At 43.5% G+C, this 18375-nt stretch overlaps 1 protein-coding gene across 1 annotated transcript; it reads left to right on the plus strand.

The window, feature by feature from the left end:
• The first annotated feature begins 4639 nt into the window (after nucleotides 1–4639).
• Nucleotides 4640–18162, plus strand: CALM2 (calmodulin 2). Its single transcript, XM_064446051.1, has 6 exons — nucleotides 4640–4797; nucleotides 9301–9331; nucleotides 14494–14637; nucleotides 14713–14819; nucleotides 15692–15827; nucleotides 17261–18162. The coding sequence occupies exons 1-6, from the start codon at nucleotides 4795–4797 to the stop codon at nucleotides 17287–17289; spliced, it is 450 nt and encodes a 149-aa protein (XP_064302121.1). The 5' UTR covers nucleotides 4640–4794; the 3' UTR covers nucleotides 17290–18162.
• Nucleotides 18163–18375: the final 213 nt, after the last annotated feature.

Here is an 18375-nt window from a genome sequence, read left to right on the forward strand (position 1 = left end):
TGCCAGCCATACCAGAGTTACTGAAATGCCAATTTGGGTATGCCTGCATCGCCTTCAGCATTAACACGGCAAAACTGAAGTGGTGGGAGGAATCCCATCCTACACAAAGGAGTGCATCCCAGTGTCTTGCAGGCACTGTACAGTCCGAGTGTGACTGCTTCGAGGATCAGGCACAAAGGACAGGGCAGGGCTGTTCCCACAACTGTGTTTATATTAGAGGCGGTGTCTTCCATCCAAGACAGTCAACAAACCTCTATTTTTTCCTAACTGCTGCTGCCATCCAGGTGAGGCAAGGGTAGCTGGATGAGCCATCACCCCAGTTCTCAGCATTCTGGGTTGTTTGATCAATAGATGCTCTTGGGATACCAGAAACAGGGATCTCTCTTTCAACACCTTAAAATGTTGTACATAGTGGAGTTCTTCCTTGATATGGGCTGAATGGGCCTTCCAAGCATATCTGGGTGGCAAAATATTGATTTACACCTTAGTGTTATCCCCATGGCATTGGCTGCATGATTTAAAGTTGGAACTGGAGATAAAGGCATTCTTCAGGGTGGCAGGTTCTTTATTACAGGAAAAGCTAGAGAAAATTAGACCCATTATGCAAAATCAGCCATGAGCTATTTTCCTTCTATATGTAGCAGTTAAATGCTAAGTTTTAGTACTCTCTGTAAGTAGAAACTTTTTTATTTTTTACCTGAGAAATTCACTTACAAAATTTGCAATTAATTTCTAATTAAGCTGTTCAAATTATTACTGTAATCTACACAGAAATGACATAGCAAAACTTGAGGAGGTAACTATAGCATTTTATACCATGGCACAGCACTCTGTATACATTAGTCCACACGATCCATTAAAGTATTATTAAAATGATGGAATAAATTGAATTTACACAATATTAAATATAGCACATAAAGTAATTATGAAAATTGCTGGCATATACAGCTCATCTAACCTTTTAACTCAAATTGCTTTTCTAATTTGTTGCCCCAATCTTGAAACTGGACTTTTAATATCTGGGGGTGGTGGGGGGGAAGGCACAGCGCACAAACATTGACAAACCTATTAAATTACATACCAGAGAGAGAAATTATCACGTTAAAATGTCCTAGTCAGTAGAGCTATACTGGACCACTGCGACAGAGAAATTACAGTCAATTCCCATTATTGCTCTGTCAGAGGTGTCAGAGTCGTAGCCTGCAGCTGCAGCCGGACATTTGATGTATTTCCCTACCTGGCACATGCAGGCTGCGGAGACTTTCAGCTAGGCTGCTGGAAAGCAATTCTGCCTCTCTAGGCCACCGAGAGAGGACCCTGGCCTCAACATGCCTGAGAAGCTGCTGTTTTACCTACCTGAGACTGCTGACACCCTGCTTGGGAGAGGGATGAATTTCCCCCTCTCCCATTAATTTCACTGGGGTGTTCACTTTAATGCCTAGTAATGCCGCTGTAATTGTTGGTGTAATTTCACTGGTAGTGTAATTGCAAGTTAACTTCGTGGCTGATCTCTTCAACAGATGGAAGCAGGGTGGGGGTGGTGATGAAACCCACAGGAAATGGGTGCTGCTGGAGGAAAATGCAGATGGAAAAAAGGAGACACATAAGAACAGAGAAAGGGGAGAGAAAGAGATCAAGGAACCAGGGGGCACAGGAGACATAAAGTAGAGAGAGAGGATGCTCTCGATGACCACCTCTTCCCCCTTTACAGAAAACTGAACGTAACTAAAAAAAGTATGGAGAATTTAATAAATTTCAGATACCCAATACTTTAATGGGCATATACAGAAATAAATGGTATGGTGGTCAGGTTCTCTGGAACCTGAAATTCATGCATTTAAATCCTTGCCCCATGGCAGACCCTTAGGTCGTAATTAAAGAGCCTACATTTTATTTACACTGTGGGCCTCATGCTTCCTACAGCCTCTGTGCTCCTGAGGCAACCAGTAGCAAACTCCAGGAACATGACTCAGGCAGAACATGCTGTGTCGGTACAGCCCTTCCATATATTCAAATCTCTTGGGACCTGCTTCACGGAAATGTTTATATACCTCATCTCAATCGATTCCATGAGCTTCAGCACCTGAGTAACCCACCCGTGAAGCTGAGTGTCATGGTGTTTTGCCTCCTTGAGATACTGTGAGGATAAAGGACAGATGCCAAGCAAAGGGCTTGGTAAATCAGGCCCAGCACCATGCACACGTGGGCATTTTGTTGCCAGGACCCAAGCTAACATCTCCACAGAAGACAGTTTTGCTCCACAGACACACTAGTACTCTGCTCTGCTCCAGATTCAAGGGTGCAACATGCATGCACCCTGAGCAGTGCTATGCCACTTTTATCCCAAATCTAGAGCAAGTGACGAATTTTTTGGTCAAGAACTTGTCTGCAGTGATTCACCCCTCTGGGACTGTAAAAAAGATGGAAATGTCAGAGCAGTCCTTAAAACTGAACCAAAGGGGGCACGGGGAGGACTGAAACTGCTTGAAGCCATCGTGATGCCTCATCAATCTGCATCGAGCATAGCCTGACCATGGGTGGGAATTTGCTCCTATTTCACAGTAGGTGCGAGGAGGCGTGCATAACAATAACCTTGGTATTTATTGCTTTCTCTGCAAAGTATTTTATTCATTTAGGTACACATTACACATTTTTAAAATGTTACCAAAGCTTGAGAATAAATAGTTTAGATGTGCTTGATTTGTGGACTAGAAATACATCTAAGCAGAAAGGAGGCCTAAAACTCCAACATATCACAAAATAGTAACTTCAGATTTCAAGGCTGAAGGCCAAGTTTAAGTATATGGTGGTGTTTTCTGTATTCCCTATGATCACAGAGTGAGGTACATAGGATGGGAGGCACTGGGCTTGATGAAGGGGTCTCTGAATGTTATAAGAAACCAGGCCTTGTTCTGGTTTTTCCCCTTTGTTGCTGAATTCAGGGGAGACAGTTACCTCTGAAAATAGAGCCAGCCTGAGAATTTAAATTAATATTCTGAGGGAAAAACTCGCAGAATTTTTGCTGAGAGTTTGTTCACACCAGTCACTTTCCAAGCACACCCTATTTATATGGCCTATAAAACAAAATGACTGTGAAGAGCAGAGATGTGTGAAACCTCTTCGGTGTGTAAAGCGACTGCTCTGGTTTGTGTAAGAACATAATAACATTAAAATACTATTTATTTCTAAGTACCGCATAAACTAAATACTTCTTGCAATAGATATGGAAGCAGGTAATCTTGGTTGTCATGTGACTGGTAATTTGTATTCAAACTCAGGTCAGAAAACTCGGACTTGGGCCCTCAAAATATAGTAACATATTTATGGTCCCAAAATAAGCGTTGTGGTTTTCAGAGGTGTCAGGTAGGCCTGCTTTCACCGAACTCAGCCAACATTGCAGCTATTTGTTGAATTATCCGCTTATTTTCAGTATACTCCACGCCTTTGAAAATATATTTGCAAGTTTAGAAATTTTGTCTGCATTAGTTTGCCCAAATGCATCTCTGAGAAAACCCTAGTAAGGCTTTTGAGATTTTAGCTGAGAATTTCTGGCCAGCTGTCCTTCTCGGGCACAAGACCAGGACATACATGGTTTGTAATAGGGGAATTTGTTCTTTCAAACAATGCTACCAGCGACAAAGCAGTCCTGCTTGCAGAGCGAGGCAGGAATTTTTCTGGACTGTGCTGGATGTGGAAGGAGTCTCATTTAGTAACTCTGTGGGTGAGGCTTTCCGGAGCACAACGAGAGATAAGGCTTGAAATGTTCTGGCAACGCGCTCTCGGGGATGCATTTCCCAGGTGCACTTTGCTTAACTCTCAGGGCAACACACCAAGAGCGGCCGCAGCCAGAGCTGGGCCGCCGCCCCGCGCCGAGCCCTGCGGCCCGGACTCTGCTCCCGCCGAGCCACAACGCCCACCAGGGCCTGCACCACTTGTGGGTGGAAGGAGGCGGCGCTGGCTGCGGGAGGCCCGCTCGGCAGGGAGGGAGGGAGGCAGGCCCGCTCCGGAGCCCGCTCCGCCCCGGGCCCTCTGCGGCGGCCGCCGCCTCTCCCGCTCCTCAGGCGCGCGCCCGCGGCGGCAGCGGGTCGCCGTGTGCCGGCACACCCTGCCGCAGCACCCGCCGTCCCCTCGGCCGCCCACCCTCTGCAAGCGCAGGGAGCTCGGCGGCGGAACGGCAGCAAGCGCCCCACGGGCCGGGCCGGGGCGGGGCGGGGCGGGGCGGGGCGGGCCTGTCCCGCCGCACTGGGCCGCGCCGAGCACTGCGGGCGGGGGGGGGAGGGGTAATCGCTTCCCAGCCCAGACTGTGCATGTCCAAGTGACGCATTGCAGGTACGAATCCACCAATCAGCGCCCTCCTTCTGGAGTCGCAGTCCTCGGCATTTTTCTAAAATCCTCTTCCGCCCGGAGAAATAGTCCCTCAGGCTGCCCTCTCCGTCCCCCCCTCCCGCCGTTTCACAAGCGCAGCCCCCGCCTCTTTCCCGCACCTCGCCCCTTCCAGCGCCGGGGCTGGGGGGTCCGGGGGCAGAAAGGGGCCCCGCTCGGGGTGTGGGGGGGGGCCTGCCGAGAAGAGCGCGAAGAGCCGGGACTTATTTCACAGCTCCGTTCCCTGACAGGGAAAGGGGAGGGGGCAGGGAGCGGCGCGGAGCGATCCGGGCGGGCTGTGAGGAGGTTTATGAGGCACTGCTGGTGGCCGGGCAGGGCTCAGTGTGAGGCGAGCCGTAGAGCGGGCTGGTTGCTCGTGTGCCTCGTGCAGCCGTTAGGTTCCACCACACCCCACAGCCAGGCCGAGCCACCATGGTGAGTCCCTGGGCACGGGGTAGCGATAGGGCTCTGCGGGTGCGGGTCTGGCATGGCACTCGGCGTACGGGGTGGGGATGCCTGTGGCTGGGAGCGGATGGGCGGGCGGGGGGGGAGGGAGAGGGGCAGGTGGTTTGACTGGTGCGGGGTGAGGTCGCCTACGGGAGGGTGGGGGTAGGGGCGAAGACGCGCGTTGCCGTGGCCGGTGGGCTCAGCCCGGCAGCGCGGGCAGGCTGGGGCGGAGGGTCCCGCTCGGAGGCGCGTAGGAGGAAGTGGCGATGGACGAATCCCGTCCGGGTCCCTTTCCCGCCCTGGGGCGTTGGTGCGGATTCAAAATTCAAACTGCCACTCGGTTCGAGCGCCATGACGCTTTGTCGGGGCGTGGGGGTGGGGGGTGGGAAGAGCGGCAGATAACGGTTCCTCCTGGGAGGAGACCCGCGTGGGGGGTGTCGGGAGGGGAGGAAGGAGCCTGCCACGATGGCACCAGCGCTGCTTTCTTATCGCTTCCTTCCCCCCTCCCCGCCCCGGCGAGCCGGCGTGTGCGGCTGAATGGGGCTGGGGAGCCAGCGGCGCGGCAGCGGCTGCTGCTGCCAGCGTTTAAGATGTCTGGCTCGCTAGCGAGGTGTGTTGCGCCTGGTAATAATGCAATGCGGAGCCCTGCAGCTTCTGAGCAGCATGATGATGAGGGGCAGGCTGCCTCACTGCACCATCTCCCTCCTTGCTAGACCTGTTGTCAGCTCACGTTGGAGCTTCTCTCCCCTGCCGATTTCGTGATAACGCCTTGCTGTCACTGGCTCTGTTGAACAAGGGATTTTTTTTTAACAGTTTTGGCTTCCCGTTTTGGCCATTGCGGTGGACAGTCCTGCATTTTCTTGATCAAGCACAATTTGTTTTTCCTAGCAATACGTTTGTTTAGGATTTTAATCAACTGTCGAAATAGAACACATTTTGTGGAATTGGAGAATTGTTTCACATTCGGTCTAAAGGATGTGAGTTTAGCTTTTTCATTTAAAACAAGCGGATATCGAAACACTTGCAAAAAGGAACGATTCTGTCACAAAAGCAACACTAATGACCAATTAGTACTATCTCTGCATTAAGAGAAGATGCAGTATAGTGGAATTGCGTTTTCATTCATTACATGGTTTTATGGAATCATATCACTGTCGACTCGCCATGTCTAGTGTGAGCGATGCATACTTGAGGTTTTTTGAGTTGCTCGCTTTGGGCAAATACATTAGGTGAACAGAAGCCTGAAATTGTTCTTTTGCTTGAATTGTGAACCTGTACAGCAAACCATCTGTAAAGGAAAAAAAACAGTGAATCTAGCAGCAAAAGACTTTTACTGCTTTTAGCCGTCATCTGTGCAGAACCAGAAATATCTTCAAGCAGATATTACCAGAAATACAATTCAACCAGAGTATCTTCAAGCAAGGTCTATATAAAAATGGGTGTGTCCAGGAGGCATGGTGACACCTTGAATGGGGTTATAGTTCATCCTGACAGACCAGGCTGGCTAAACCTGTGAATAGACGTTGTCCGATACTGCACATGCTAGATAAAGCAGAATGCTTTGCTCCCAAAATAAGATAATCTCCTCTAAGTGTAATTTTAGCCTTTATATGCCAGTCTGTCTGGTTCTTGTTCTTAAGTTAATCTTGCCAGGACAGAACTGTCCATTCAGATCTAACCACCTGTGAAGTACACCAAAATGCCAAGTTTTGGAGGGGAACAGCATCATCTCTGAGCGATTTGCTGACAGCTCTCTGTCGGGCAGCGTTAGCTCTGAGGCCCTCCTGAGCCGGTCACTGCGCAGCAGCTGCGGCCGCCATGGAGCGATGCCTCGGGGGCTGCACGTGCCGCTGCGCGCACTGCCGCTCCTCTCCTGGGAGCCGCGGCTGCTGCTCCGGGGGCGGGGGGTGGGAGCTGCTGCGGGGAAAAGGAAGGTGCTGCGACATGAACGGGAGAATGTAGCGTTAAAGCTGTGATGGGTTTCCTGACTTCGTCAAAGGAGGTTTCTGGGTGGATCTTGGCCATAGTAAGGGGCATGTCAAGACTTCAGCATAGGCATGTTACAGCTGTAATGTAACTGTTTGTTTCTGAAGTTGGGTTGCCTTACTGAAGGTGTGCGCGTTGTCATAATGTCACGGTGCATGAGTATCCAGCTTAAATTCAGGGCAAAACCCCCCAAAGGCCCCTCTAGTAAGAACCACAGTGGCCTGTAACTCACAGGCGTGGATCTGGGCTGATAGCCCTCCACCTGAGTGGCAGGGGAGGGAGTGATCTGGCAGGCTTGCTGGCTCCGCCTTTTACTGCTGTTGTGCAGCAGTCCCCGCAGAACCCAGCACTGCAGAGCACAGGCGGTGTTTGTTCAACCTTGCCCCATCTCTTAGCTTATCTTCCAACTGCCGTATACCTGTGGCTTCTAATAAGCTTCGTGCTCTTCTCAAACACTGTACCTCTTACAGGCGATGGCAAAGCATACCCAAATTTATGGTTAGTGGCTATAGGATGTTTTAAGTTGCTGGAAGAGTTACTGAGTTTGGGAACACTTAACAGCTTAAACACTGCTTAATGTTATGTCTTTATATAAAACTGTTTATATAAAACACTATGTTACTCAACTTGGTAACCCATAAGTATTGACCTAAATAAACCAGGTTCTGGCTACTTAAATCTGATCCACAGCTTTCTGTGGATATAATTGTCCTACAGAAATGTAGCACATTATTCTCTGTACTTGAGTAATAAAAATGTAAATAGTATGCAAAGGTACAAGTCTGTCTGTGTTAATGGTACACTCCAGGCAAGTTAGGCTTCTGTTAAGTGACCAGCAGAATGCATCCATCTCAAAGCCTAATGCTGAACTGATCGTGTTCTTGGCAGTGTTGCTGCCACCCTAGACGTCTCTTTTTTTAAAACAAAAAGTTGAACCTGTGTGAGAATACTTCCTGCAGCTGCTGAAATTGGAACAAGGGGAGTCTATAGTTGCAGGTACTTGTCGGCTGCTCTTTTAGAAGTGGCTCAGTAGTGTGGTCTTGGTTCTCGGATTAGGTAAGCCACAGGCAGTCTGAGAAATCACTGATCATGGCCTTTATCTTGGGCTGTTGCTCTACTGTATCCATGGTTTTTTTGTAAGAAGTTTAGCTCTTGTATGGTTGCTTGAGCAGCTAACTTCACTTCTGTTAGAGCAAGAACAACCATAAGCCTGTAACTTCTAAGTTTGTATGTAATATAGAAATGTAATTCAAATCAAAATTAGCAAAAAACTGACATTTTTACTTTGGTTTGTATACGTTTTTCTGTGTATTCCATTGGCAGGTAGCTAATGTGTAGAGACCTTTGTGGGCACAGCCAGTGTCTGAAAAAGTCTCTGTCAGTATTGGAGTAATTATAAAAAGGTGGTTGTTGAAATGGTCACAATAGGAACAAAACTTTAAAAGCAGTGTTACACTCATGGCCCAAGTTTATCTCTTCTGTATTTTAAAGTTTTCTCTTTTTTTGACTCTTCAGTGGAGTACTGTGGTGTAAAGAGCTCAAGGAACTTCCTTGAAGGGGTTTCCTTGATGGAACTGTATGGCCTTGTTACTGCAACTCAACTGAAGCTATCCAGAATTTTTCTGAAGAATCAGCTGACTTGAAAGTGTAGGGAAAGTGTTTCTACAGCCCTCAAACACCTTTGTGAAGTCAATTTTGAGTTTGGCCTTGAAGATTGAGATTTTTTTCAGTGCTGCCAAATCCAGTTGATTCAAAACTGTTCAGTGAAAGAGCAAAATGAGGTGTAAACTGGGGCTTACCTAAATGATACAGAAATCATGTTTCTTACACGCCTGAACCTTTCTCTAGTGGCCCTGTATACTAGCTTATGTTACTTGAGTCTGTAGACAATGGTCTGAAAAAAGTCTAGACATACGCATATGACAAATGCATTGAAATTACCAGTTTGTGCAGGAGCTGCTACTACTGATTATATAGACTTTGTTTTTTACTGCCAGGTCTTGGGATATGAAGCTTCATATTAATCAAGGGATGATTTAATTCTAGAGAAGAGTATATTTTTCTGATTATAGCATTGTAACTTAGCAGAAGAGACTAGTCTGCCTTAAATTTGGGGTTTGGGGGTTACTGCCACATACTTAGACGTAGGGTGTTTAGTGTTAAAGCTGAGGCTAGTTTACCCAAGTATTACTACCAGTAGCCAGCTGTGTTAATGGGTTTTAAAAATCAGTCTAGAGGGACCTGTGTACTTTGAGGTTTGCTAGTGTCGCTTAGGTAATTGACTGATACAGACACCAGATATTGCAGGGTCAGGAAATGAGGACAGGTTGCCAGTTCTTACTTGGCAAGCAATCCTGATGACTTTTGAGCTGTTAGAACTATTTCAGAATGCTACAGATAAGTCCTGAAGAGCAGCTACCATATTCAGAGGCCCTCTACAAGTCTGTGTCTTATTTTGCCTTGGACTCTTGCTGCAACTATAATGATATTCTCTTTTTATTGCAGGCTGACCAACTGACAGAAGAGCAGATTGCAGGTGAGGTTTTTATGTGCTGTGTTGTTACTCCTACTTGACCTGGCACATCTCTTAATCCAGTGACAGTCTGTGTTACACAAGATATTTAGCTTTCTTAGATACTAAGGAAGTATTGTGGAATGTTTCAGTTTGTCACCTAAGTTTTAATGGCTTCTCTATTGGAAAAGCACCATGGATACAATGAATCTGAAGTTTTGTCCTCTAGAATAGTTAGGCAATCCTCACAGCTTTACTAGCTAGTAGACTTAGGACTCGGGGTTTTTTGTTTTTCATTCATGACTACAGTATTGTCTCAAGTGCAAACTGAAAGGCAGTGGGGGGTGAATCTGTGGTGACGACTTGGAATCTGGAGCACTCTTCTAACAAAAGGCAACAGTAATTTACCTGGTAGTCTCCTGTCTGTGGAGATGTTTCAGAGTGGCTGTTTTTGATGACAGCAGAGACTGGCTTCATGATGACAACTCTTGATATTACATATTTGGAACTGCACTTGTGTACTTGGACACAAGTGTTCTGTGTGCTGTTCTGATAGGCTGGTGCTTGCTCTGAAATGCTTAAATATGCATCTCTTAAATCGCAGTATTGGCCCCCTTACAACATTTTCTGTGCACTCACAACTGTGTGCTAGTGGCTAAAACTTCTGGTTATCAGGTCATGCAGACTGCACAAACTAGTATCTGTCACTGCTCCCTGAAGACGGGTTTCAGCTTCAGTAATTGATGTTGCCTAAAGCTGGTAATGCAGAATTCAGCCTTGCTGTGGATGTTCAAATACTTTAGGGTTTTTGATCTGACAAGTGCATAACATTAATACTAGAAAGTCTCAGTGTGCCTAACAGTCGTGTGAAATGATTTTAGAGGATGTTAGGGTTCTGTTAATCTAATAGTACCAGGTCAAGCGTACAAATAACAGTCTCTAAGAGATACTGCTGTTTAACTACAGTGTAGCTCTTGAAGACACTGTATTAAACAGAAGTGTCATAATAAGCCAGTTTGTTTTTACCGTAATTGCCAAATTTGAAGTGTAAGAGCATTCTTCTGCAGCCTTTGGACTTCAGAAGCTTGCTTTAACTCATAAGAGACTAATTATGGTTTTGTGGAAAGTCCTTAGTCTATTTACTTGTTGCACTTGTTGCCATGGTACTGTCTTATGAGTAAGTGCAAGCCAAATCTAGTTAAAGATATTTTTCTGCAAGTGGCCTACATATCTTAAGGGTTTTGTGATCAGTTTAGTTGGAGCAGGCTTTATCAGTTGTCACTGCTGTCTTCTCAATAGTGGTTCATTGTTCCAGTTAACTGTAGAAGCTTTATTAGCTGATGTAGCCGATTATGGAATATAAACAGGAAGCTTATTAACACTACCTCAGGATTAGTGCAAATGTTAGCTACTCAGTAATGACAGTATAGTTTTCAGAGCTAAAAGTGAATATTAATAAGCTTGTCATACTGAAATAGAGGGTTTTCTTCTGTGGAAAGAATAAATGTATAATTTAATGTTAGTATCCAGTGTAAAATGGCCTGACCCTTTCAGTTCAGCTATGGTATTTCATGAAGTAAATGTGTTTGCAAGTAAACCATAAACCTCTGACAATGCCAGCCCACTGCTGGCATGTTAGGGAGCCATCCCTAGTACTGCTTAGGAAGGGTTGCAGCTGAAAGCAGTCTGCTTAGTTTTGCCGTTGAGGGCTGGTGTCTTGCATGGGAAAACTGTTACAGGTACAGTTTGCATGTTTTAGAGACCGGTTTTTAAAGGCTTGAACCCTCCTACCATTCCACTTCAGGTAAGCTGAAGATAACCTAGTTGTTTATTTGAAGGTGGGCTTAAGAAAATGGTACTATAAGGTAGACACAACATTCCCCTTCTTAAATAGAAGGCCAAAGTAGTTAAGCAGCCACTTCTCCTGGGCTTAAAATAAATCTTCCTCCTCTGCTGCAAAGCACCAGAACACACTTGTTAAAGATTCCAGATGTTCTTATTTCCTGTGGAACTTATTGGTCATATAGGACTGAAGCTTCTTGACATTATAGGTAGGTGTGAAAGACTTCCCAGGTTTTGTTCATATGAAAGACTGATTTTTTTGGAAGTTGAGTAGGTGCTGAATGTTAGTTGCACCTTCATTCAGTAAGAATTGAAGTTGCAGAGTCAGATGGGTATCCCTTTGGTTAAGTGTTGTGTTAAAAAAGGTACATAAGTCAGGATCATTTGATGTGAGTGGTCAGGGAGAAAACATCTAAAGATGCTTTTGTCTCAAAGAAACTGGTCTAGTGAGCTATACTTCCTTCCACTAGACCTCAAATGGGTTTAAATGGGATCTCTGAACAAGTAGGCTTATGTATGGTGTTCGTTGTGCTTTGCTCCATTAGTGTGCTTTGGTTCTCTGGTGATCTGACCACAAGTGTTATTTGGAATTTATTTTGTAGTAGACATAGTCATGGTTAAGTGTTGAGCTCCTGGTAGCTGTGGAGAGAACAACTGATGTTCTCCTGTAAAAGTTCCAGACATAGCTTGGTGAAGCTGTGTGATAGTGGGAATGGTAGTTCTGGTTCACTGAATGTATTGGATTGAAGGCTGCTACTTCATCTGGTGTGGAGGTGCCTCAGAAGCTTTTGTTAAATAGAAGATTTTGAGCTAGGATGTTGGAGTTAACATTTCTGTTGAACTAGCTTTTCTTTTGTGGGGTCTGGAAGTAGTCTTTTTTTCTTGATGCAGCATTCTTTTCAGAAGGAAGGAAAGGCTGAAGCTTTGTAGGCTGGCCTGAAGATGAGTGGTTCTGCTGGTGCTCTCCTCAGGTTTCTGACAGGTTAGCCCTATCTAGCGTATTCATTTGCAGTTTGATATGGAGGAGTGTTGAATAGAGGGAAGATTTGCTTTATGTGCTACATGGCGTCTTAAGGTGTTTAAGTGTGGGAGCTGTGTTTTATACTTTGCAGGAAGCCAGAATCCAGTTGCTCACTGAACCTCAGTTTATCATAGCGGCCTTCACTGGCCATTGCTGCAAATCCTCCAAAGCTATGCTAGGTTGTTCTTGTTGTAGTCTAAACCATATCTGCATAGGCTGGTATTCCTTTGTCCTAATTACTGGAGGTGATTCCTAGAAGTGGTTAGAGGTATTTTAATTGTATTCCTAACTTGATTCAGCATTTCAAACAGGAATATGCTGCTGATCTTTGGCTCACAGTACTTCCTTTTTGGTTATGATTTATAGCTGGTTGTTTCTTAGCCTACAGAATCTTTGAGTAAAAGAAAGGTAAAGTTGTGCTAGAATGGTTCATTTCAAGTATTCAGAATATACCAGTGAATGACCCATGTTATAGACAATTTTGCATAAAAATTATTACTTTTTCTAAGCAGGGTCATTGCAATACTGTGAAGTCTACTTTATGTTTGGGTTAGTAACAGTTGTCCTTCAAGCGAAGGATGAAGTGGTTAACAGCTAAACATTTTGAATAACACTTGAGTACCTGACTCTTAATGAAGACTCAGTGTTCCACTTTTGAAGTCCTTCCATGATAGACTATGAACTTCTCTACTAGGCTTGACCCAAAAGCCTTTTCTTCCCTGGTGTAAAACTTTACTCCTAGTAAACCTATTTGTTGCCTCCAAGCTAACTGAAACTACCCCCAAAGACTTTGGAAGTTACTGTAGGTACAGGTTATAGCTGCCTGTTAGGGTGGGCCTGTTTCTGCTTTGTGATTATACAACGCTGGCTTGAAACTTTCATCTGGTCCTTGCTTTGTTCTTATGTTAGCTTTACTCCAATTCTTATGTGCCAAACAGTGGGAGTGGCTTTCTGGAACGCTTCAAACTGTTAGATGTAGAAGAGTGGTTGTTTTCCTGGATGGGGCTCAACTGTGGCTCTGGTATTATAGCTGCTTTCATGAACTATAAAAAGCATATTTTTGTAGTTGCATCTTTAACACTTGCCAGCTTGTGCTCGCCTCGAGTGTTTCAGTGTATGAAATAGATGAAGTAAGACTTTATGCAGTTCATGTGAAAACACAACTTTTACTGTGACTAATTCTGGTCTGGGAAACCCACCATCTGGAAAGCTGGCTGCTTGGAAATGTTGGAAAAATTAATTCTTGGAAGTATTTCTGATGCAGGAGTTACCCTTGAGGTAATAAGATCTCCAAAGGCATGGTCTTGGATGCCTTGAAAGCTGCAAAAGGATCTGAACTATACAAGGGTATAGTGAGCTAGTTTAAGTTCTGTGGCCAAAGACACACAGATGGCATGGATTAAAACCAGCTCCATTTTTGGACTGGACAATTAAACATGTTATGCTTGTGTTAATATTGCTGGCTACAATATAGCCATTGTAGGGTGCTAAGAGGCAGCATTGAAGCACAGTTAAGCAGCCTTACAGCTGTTTTTGACTGGTTCTGCGAAGGTTGTTTCAGGCTATAGTAGGGCTGAAGCAATTTTCTAAGCAGCTTTTCAGAAACTAAGACTACAGTGACTTCCATCCTTGAACAGCTGACTGGAGTTGTTCATATATACATAGACTGAAGAACTACAGAAACCCTGTGGGAGAAGTTCCTTTTCAGCTGGGTATGGCCAAATGTTAAGACTTATGGTGCTAGGTACTGCAGCTTCCTTTAGTATATGCTGTTCAGACTTGCATCTCCAGCGGAAGTGAGTTATAATGAGAAACTATTTTCAGTTCGGTCTGATTATACCTTTTTCCATTGACTAGTCTCCTCTATTAGTAACAGAAGTGCTGTTAAGCTGTAGCACTTGTATTTTGAGGACCATTTTTCAGCTTTCTCAAAGTAATTTAGCATTTTTATCTCATGAGATAAACAGTACCTGCCAAGGATGTGGATCATTCTAGTTGCAGATAGCCATGCCTTTAAGCTCTGTATTAGGGATCCTTGTTCAAGATAGTAACGCACACCTAAGTAGTTCTGAAATGGGTGAATTTCCATCTTATTGAGGTCAAAATGTGGTTGATTGGTAGACTGGTGGCTTGTTTTGCAGATGCTGGTGCTTCCATATTGGCATTACAATTACAGCAGACTGAGCAGTATATTGAAATCCTATTAAGAGAATGAGATTGTTTTGTAACTGACAACAATAAGCAGCAATGAGATTCTTCTATGATTAAGTAAACCTAACAGTTCAAAGCTGAAGAGATTAACTCCTTTTTTGTTGCTGTACAGAATTCAAAGAAGCTTTTTCACTATTTGACAAGGATGGTGATGGTACTATAACTACAAAGGAGTTGGGGACAGTGATGAGATCGCTTGGTCAAAACCCCACAGAAGCAGAGCTACAGGATATGATCAATGAAGTAGATGCTGATGGTAAGATTTCACTAATAAGTAATTTAATAGTGCCTAAAATGTGGATTTTTTTCTAACAAAGTAACTGTATTGCAGGCAATGGCACAATTGACTTTCCAGAGTTTCTGACAATGATGGCAAGAAAAATGAAAGATACAGATAGCGAAGAAGAAATTAGAGAAGCGTTCCGTGTGTTTGACAAGGTACTAAAATGTTTAGCTTAAATATTTCTGTTACTAAAACTTAGTCTGGCTTCTAATGAGCTTCCTCACTGAATTGAGGGGTATCTGCAGTCCTGTCATCTAGAACCTCCTGCTTAACTAGCACCCTAAAGTTCAGTCTACTGCGGTACTGTACCTGAAAGCCAAATGGGTCATCATGGTAGTAGTGTGTGATATGATCTTGCTGTGATACTAAAATACTTGTACAAGGCTGGCAGGGAAACTGCTTAAATATTTAAAATGGTAATCTTCTAAGTCTTAGTCTTTGCTAAGTAAATTGCTAAATGAGTCTCAAGTCACTAAGCTCCTTAAGCAAGATGCACTATTAAACAGGAAATATGTGATATTAAGTACCTTGGGGTGTAGGGAGGAAAAAGCTAGTCCAAAGTTTGTATATACTAGTACTTTGATATTTAGTGTCCCAACTGGGATGGGATCTGAAGTGGTCTCTGAAGGCCTTGTGGCTTTGTGCTGGGCTGTGAAACAGGTGCATAAGTAGCTTCTGTTCTGAGAGAGTGACACTTCAACCAGTCAATCATGTGATTGACTGGTTCATCTATCACAAAAAGGTTGCAAAAGGTGCAAATTGCTTTGTCAGTGCTTAATATATGCTTTGGGATAGGACAGCCAAAGTAGATTGTATTGGACACGTTGTTTTAAAATGTCTTTTTAAGACTAAGATCCTGGACAATACTGAAGATATGCTTACAGCTCTCATTTGCCTTGTGCAAATGCTAGTGGTTAAAGCTCTGTTAACTTGTAAATGTTCAACCTGCTCTGTGGTATTTTTTAAGACATAGTTATGTTGCTAGTCCTCAGACAAGTCTATTCCAGTCTTTTTTCCCCCCTCCCAGGATGGTAATGGTTACATTAGTGCTGCAGAACTCCGTCATGTGATGACAAATCTTGGGGAGAAGCTAACAGATGAAGAAGTTGATGAAATGATTAGGGAAGCAGACATTGATGGTGATGGTCAAGTAAACTATGAAGGTAAGGAGTCGTTAACCAGTTCTTTTTGTGTAGCACTTTTCATGCTGGTCATTGTGTAGATCCTGTTAGCCCCACCAAGTTCAAATAGGGCGATGTTCAGATGAGATCTCAACAGTTAGTGTTCCTTTAAGCTAATGTCTTTTACTGTATACCTCTAAAGAGAGTTGAGTGGGTTATTGCTTACCTTTGTGCCAAAGGCAAAAAATGATTAATGAACTGTGCAGCGTAATAAATAACTTTCAAACCCTAGTGATGTCTAATGACCATTAGCATAAGGAAGCTAGCTGAGATGTTGGCAATACTGTTCATACTGTTCTGTTCACTAATGAATGTTGATGTAACTGTAGCAAGTCATTCACTTTTTTCTTCAGGCTTTTAAAATTCCTAATTAAAGGGGGAAAGCCTCTAAAATAAGCAAAAAATTTCAAGACCTTTAGAAGACCTCTTAAATAATTTCACACAAATCAGCTGCAGGTATAGCTTATTTTTTTCTTTCTTCCTGGCATTGAAACTTAAGTGAAGTCAAGCAAGCAGGAGGAGTTCTGTTAAGCAGTTGCTTGAAGCTCGGAAGAGCTAAGCTTGTTTTCATTTTAACCTGAACATCTTATCTCAAAATACCTTAGCTCTTTCCTGTAATACCCTTACTGTTTCTGAGATGTAGATATGGCTTTCCCCTTAAGGCCTTTTTGGTTGTGGCCTCAGGAGGAGCACTCATCTGTGAGAGAAAAGGCATTTTTAATGACCAAGTCTGCTGCTCCATAACTGTACTTGGTGAATACACTGTTCGGAGGCTGGTGCTAGAGAGGGTAGGCATCCCTCTTGTTTCCAGTTGCTCTTTTGAAACTTGAGTAACCACTTAACTCCTTCCAAGTCCTGTTTTCTTTTTATTATTGCACCTGAAGCTATGGTTCAGCAAGATAAGTAAAGAATTCTGTTTTGTGGATCTAACTTTCACTATGCTGTGAATAAGCAATGATTCAGTTGCTTAAAGCCAATCAGGCAAAATAGTAAGACTTGGGCTATTGTGCTTTTTAAAAATGCAAACCGACACAATGTCTTGCTTGTACTCCTGCCTAACTGATCATTGCTTCAGCACAATTTCAACTGATCTCTTAATCGTCCTTAAATATCTTGTCCCTATCTGCAAGTCAGTGGGCATGAGGACCCTGTAATGTTTTGGAAGTAAGGTTGTCCCCCAATTCACTGGGGAACCAACCTTTTTGATAGAAGTAGAGGCCTTTTGCCATTAAAATTAAGAGTGTTTTAGGTGTGATGGGTAGAAAAGGGGGACTATCTTGAAGATGGTTTTTTTTGAATGTAACTGGAAACTTAATTTTGAAACAGTGTTCAGGACTAGTAAGGTAGGTAACTTCTCAGATCTTGCAGTGCAGATTTCTCTGAGTAACTCTTATGCAACTCTTTCCTTTTTACAGAGTTTGTACAAATGATGACAGCGAAGTGAAGACGTTGTACAGAATGTGTTAAATTTCTTGTACAAAATTGTTTATTTGCCTTTTCTCTGTTTGTAACTTATCTGTAAAAGGTTTTTCCCTTACTGTCAAAAGAATATGCATGTATAGTAATTAGAAGGCCATTCCTCCATGTTTTTCTCCTTTATCTTACTGTCACTGTTCTGATTTTTGGAAAATTGATCTAAGTAACAAATGTTGCATGTGGCTTACTCTGGATATTTAAGCCCTTCTGCACATCTAAAGTTAGATGGAGTTGGTTAACCGAGGGAACATCTGGGCTGTTTGTTTGAGGAAAAAAAGTAGCTTTCTTTAGGAGACTTAGGTATGACTAGTGTAACAAGTTACATAAAGCAAGCTGGGTTTTACCATGCATTAGCAATTCCTTAGTTAAAGCAATGTGCTGGCTCTGGTTCTCCAGTGCATAAGGGAGTTTGTTCTGCTTTCTGTGATGGAGGATAAGGACTCTCGCAGCTAACTGCAGGATAAAACAATGTGAATAGTATATATACATGTGGCTAATGCAGTGTAAAAATCATTCTCCTAGCTTACTTCACAGTAACTTGTTTGTGGCCATACCTGTAACATGTTGTTGAAATGTGGAGTCTTAATGTTGTGGACGATTGACAGTCAACAATATGAAACTTAAGTTGCACTAATGCAAAACGGGTGATTTTATCCAGGTACTCGTACACAAGTTTTTTTGTACTGCTGGTCCTGTACCAGAAACATTTTCTCCTCTTGTTACTATGCTTTTTAAACTTTGTTTAGCCACTTATTTTCAAAAAAATCTGCTTATGGCACGATTTTGCCTCAAATCCATTCCAAGTTGTATATTTGTTTTCCAATAAAAAAATTACAATTTACCCATACTGTTTCAATGTATCCTTGAATTATTTACAGGAATTGTTCAATACAGTTGCTGCTCTATGTGTTTCAGTATGTAGCAGTTTGGTTTGCTTATGCAATGGATTGGCTGTCTTAAAATAGCTTGGAAGGTGAAAACTTAGTCCTTAAACTCTGGCCCTTAATAGTATTGTTGACTTGAAGAAGCTTTCTTACTAGTAGTTCAAAATGTA

This window comes from Phalacrocorax carbo, chromosome 3 (genome assembly GCF_963921805.1).
Source record: "Phalacrocorax carbo chromosome 3, bPhaCar2.1, whole genome shotgun sequence".
Taxonomy (NCBI): domain Eukaryota; kingdom Metazoa; phylum Chordata; class Aves; order Suliformes; family Phalacrocoracidae; genus Phalacrocorax; species Phalacrocorax carbo.

Coding starts and splice junctions, on each gene's coding strand:
- CALM2 (XM_064446051.1), top strand. Junction 9,332..14,493: donor GACAGAAGAGCAGATTGCAG/GTGAGGTTTTTA, acceptor GTTGCTGTACAG/AATTCAAAGAAGCTTTTTCA. Junction 14,820..15,691: donor CGTTCCGTGTGTTTGACAAG/GTACTAAAATGT, acceptor CCCCCCTCCCAG/GATGGTAATGGTTACATTAG.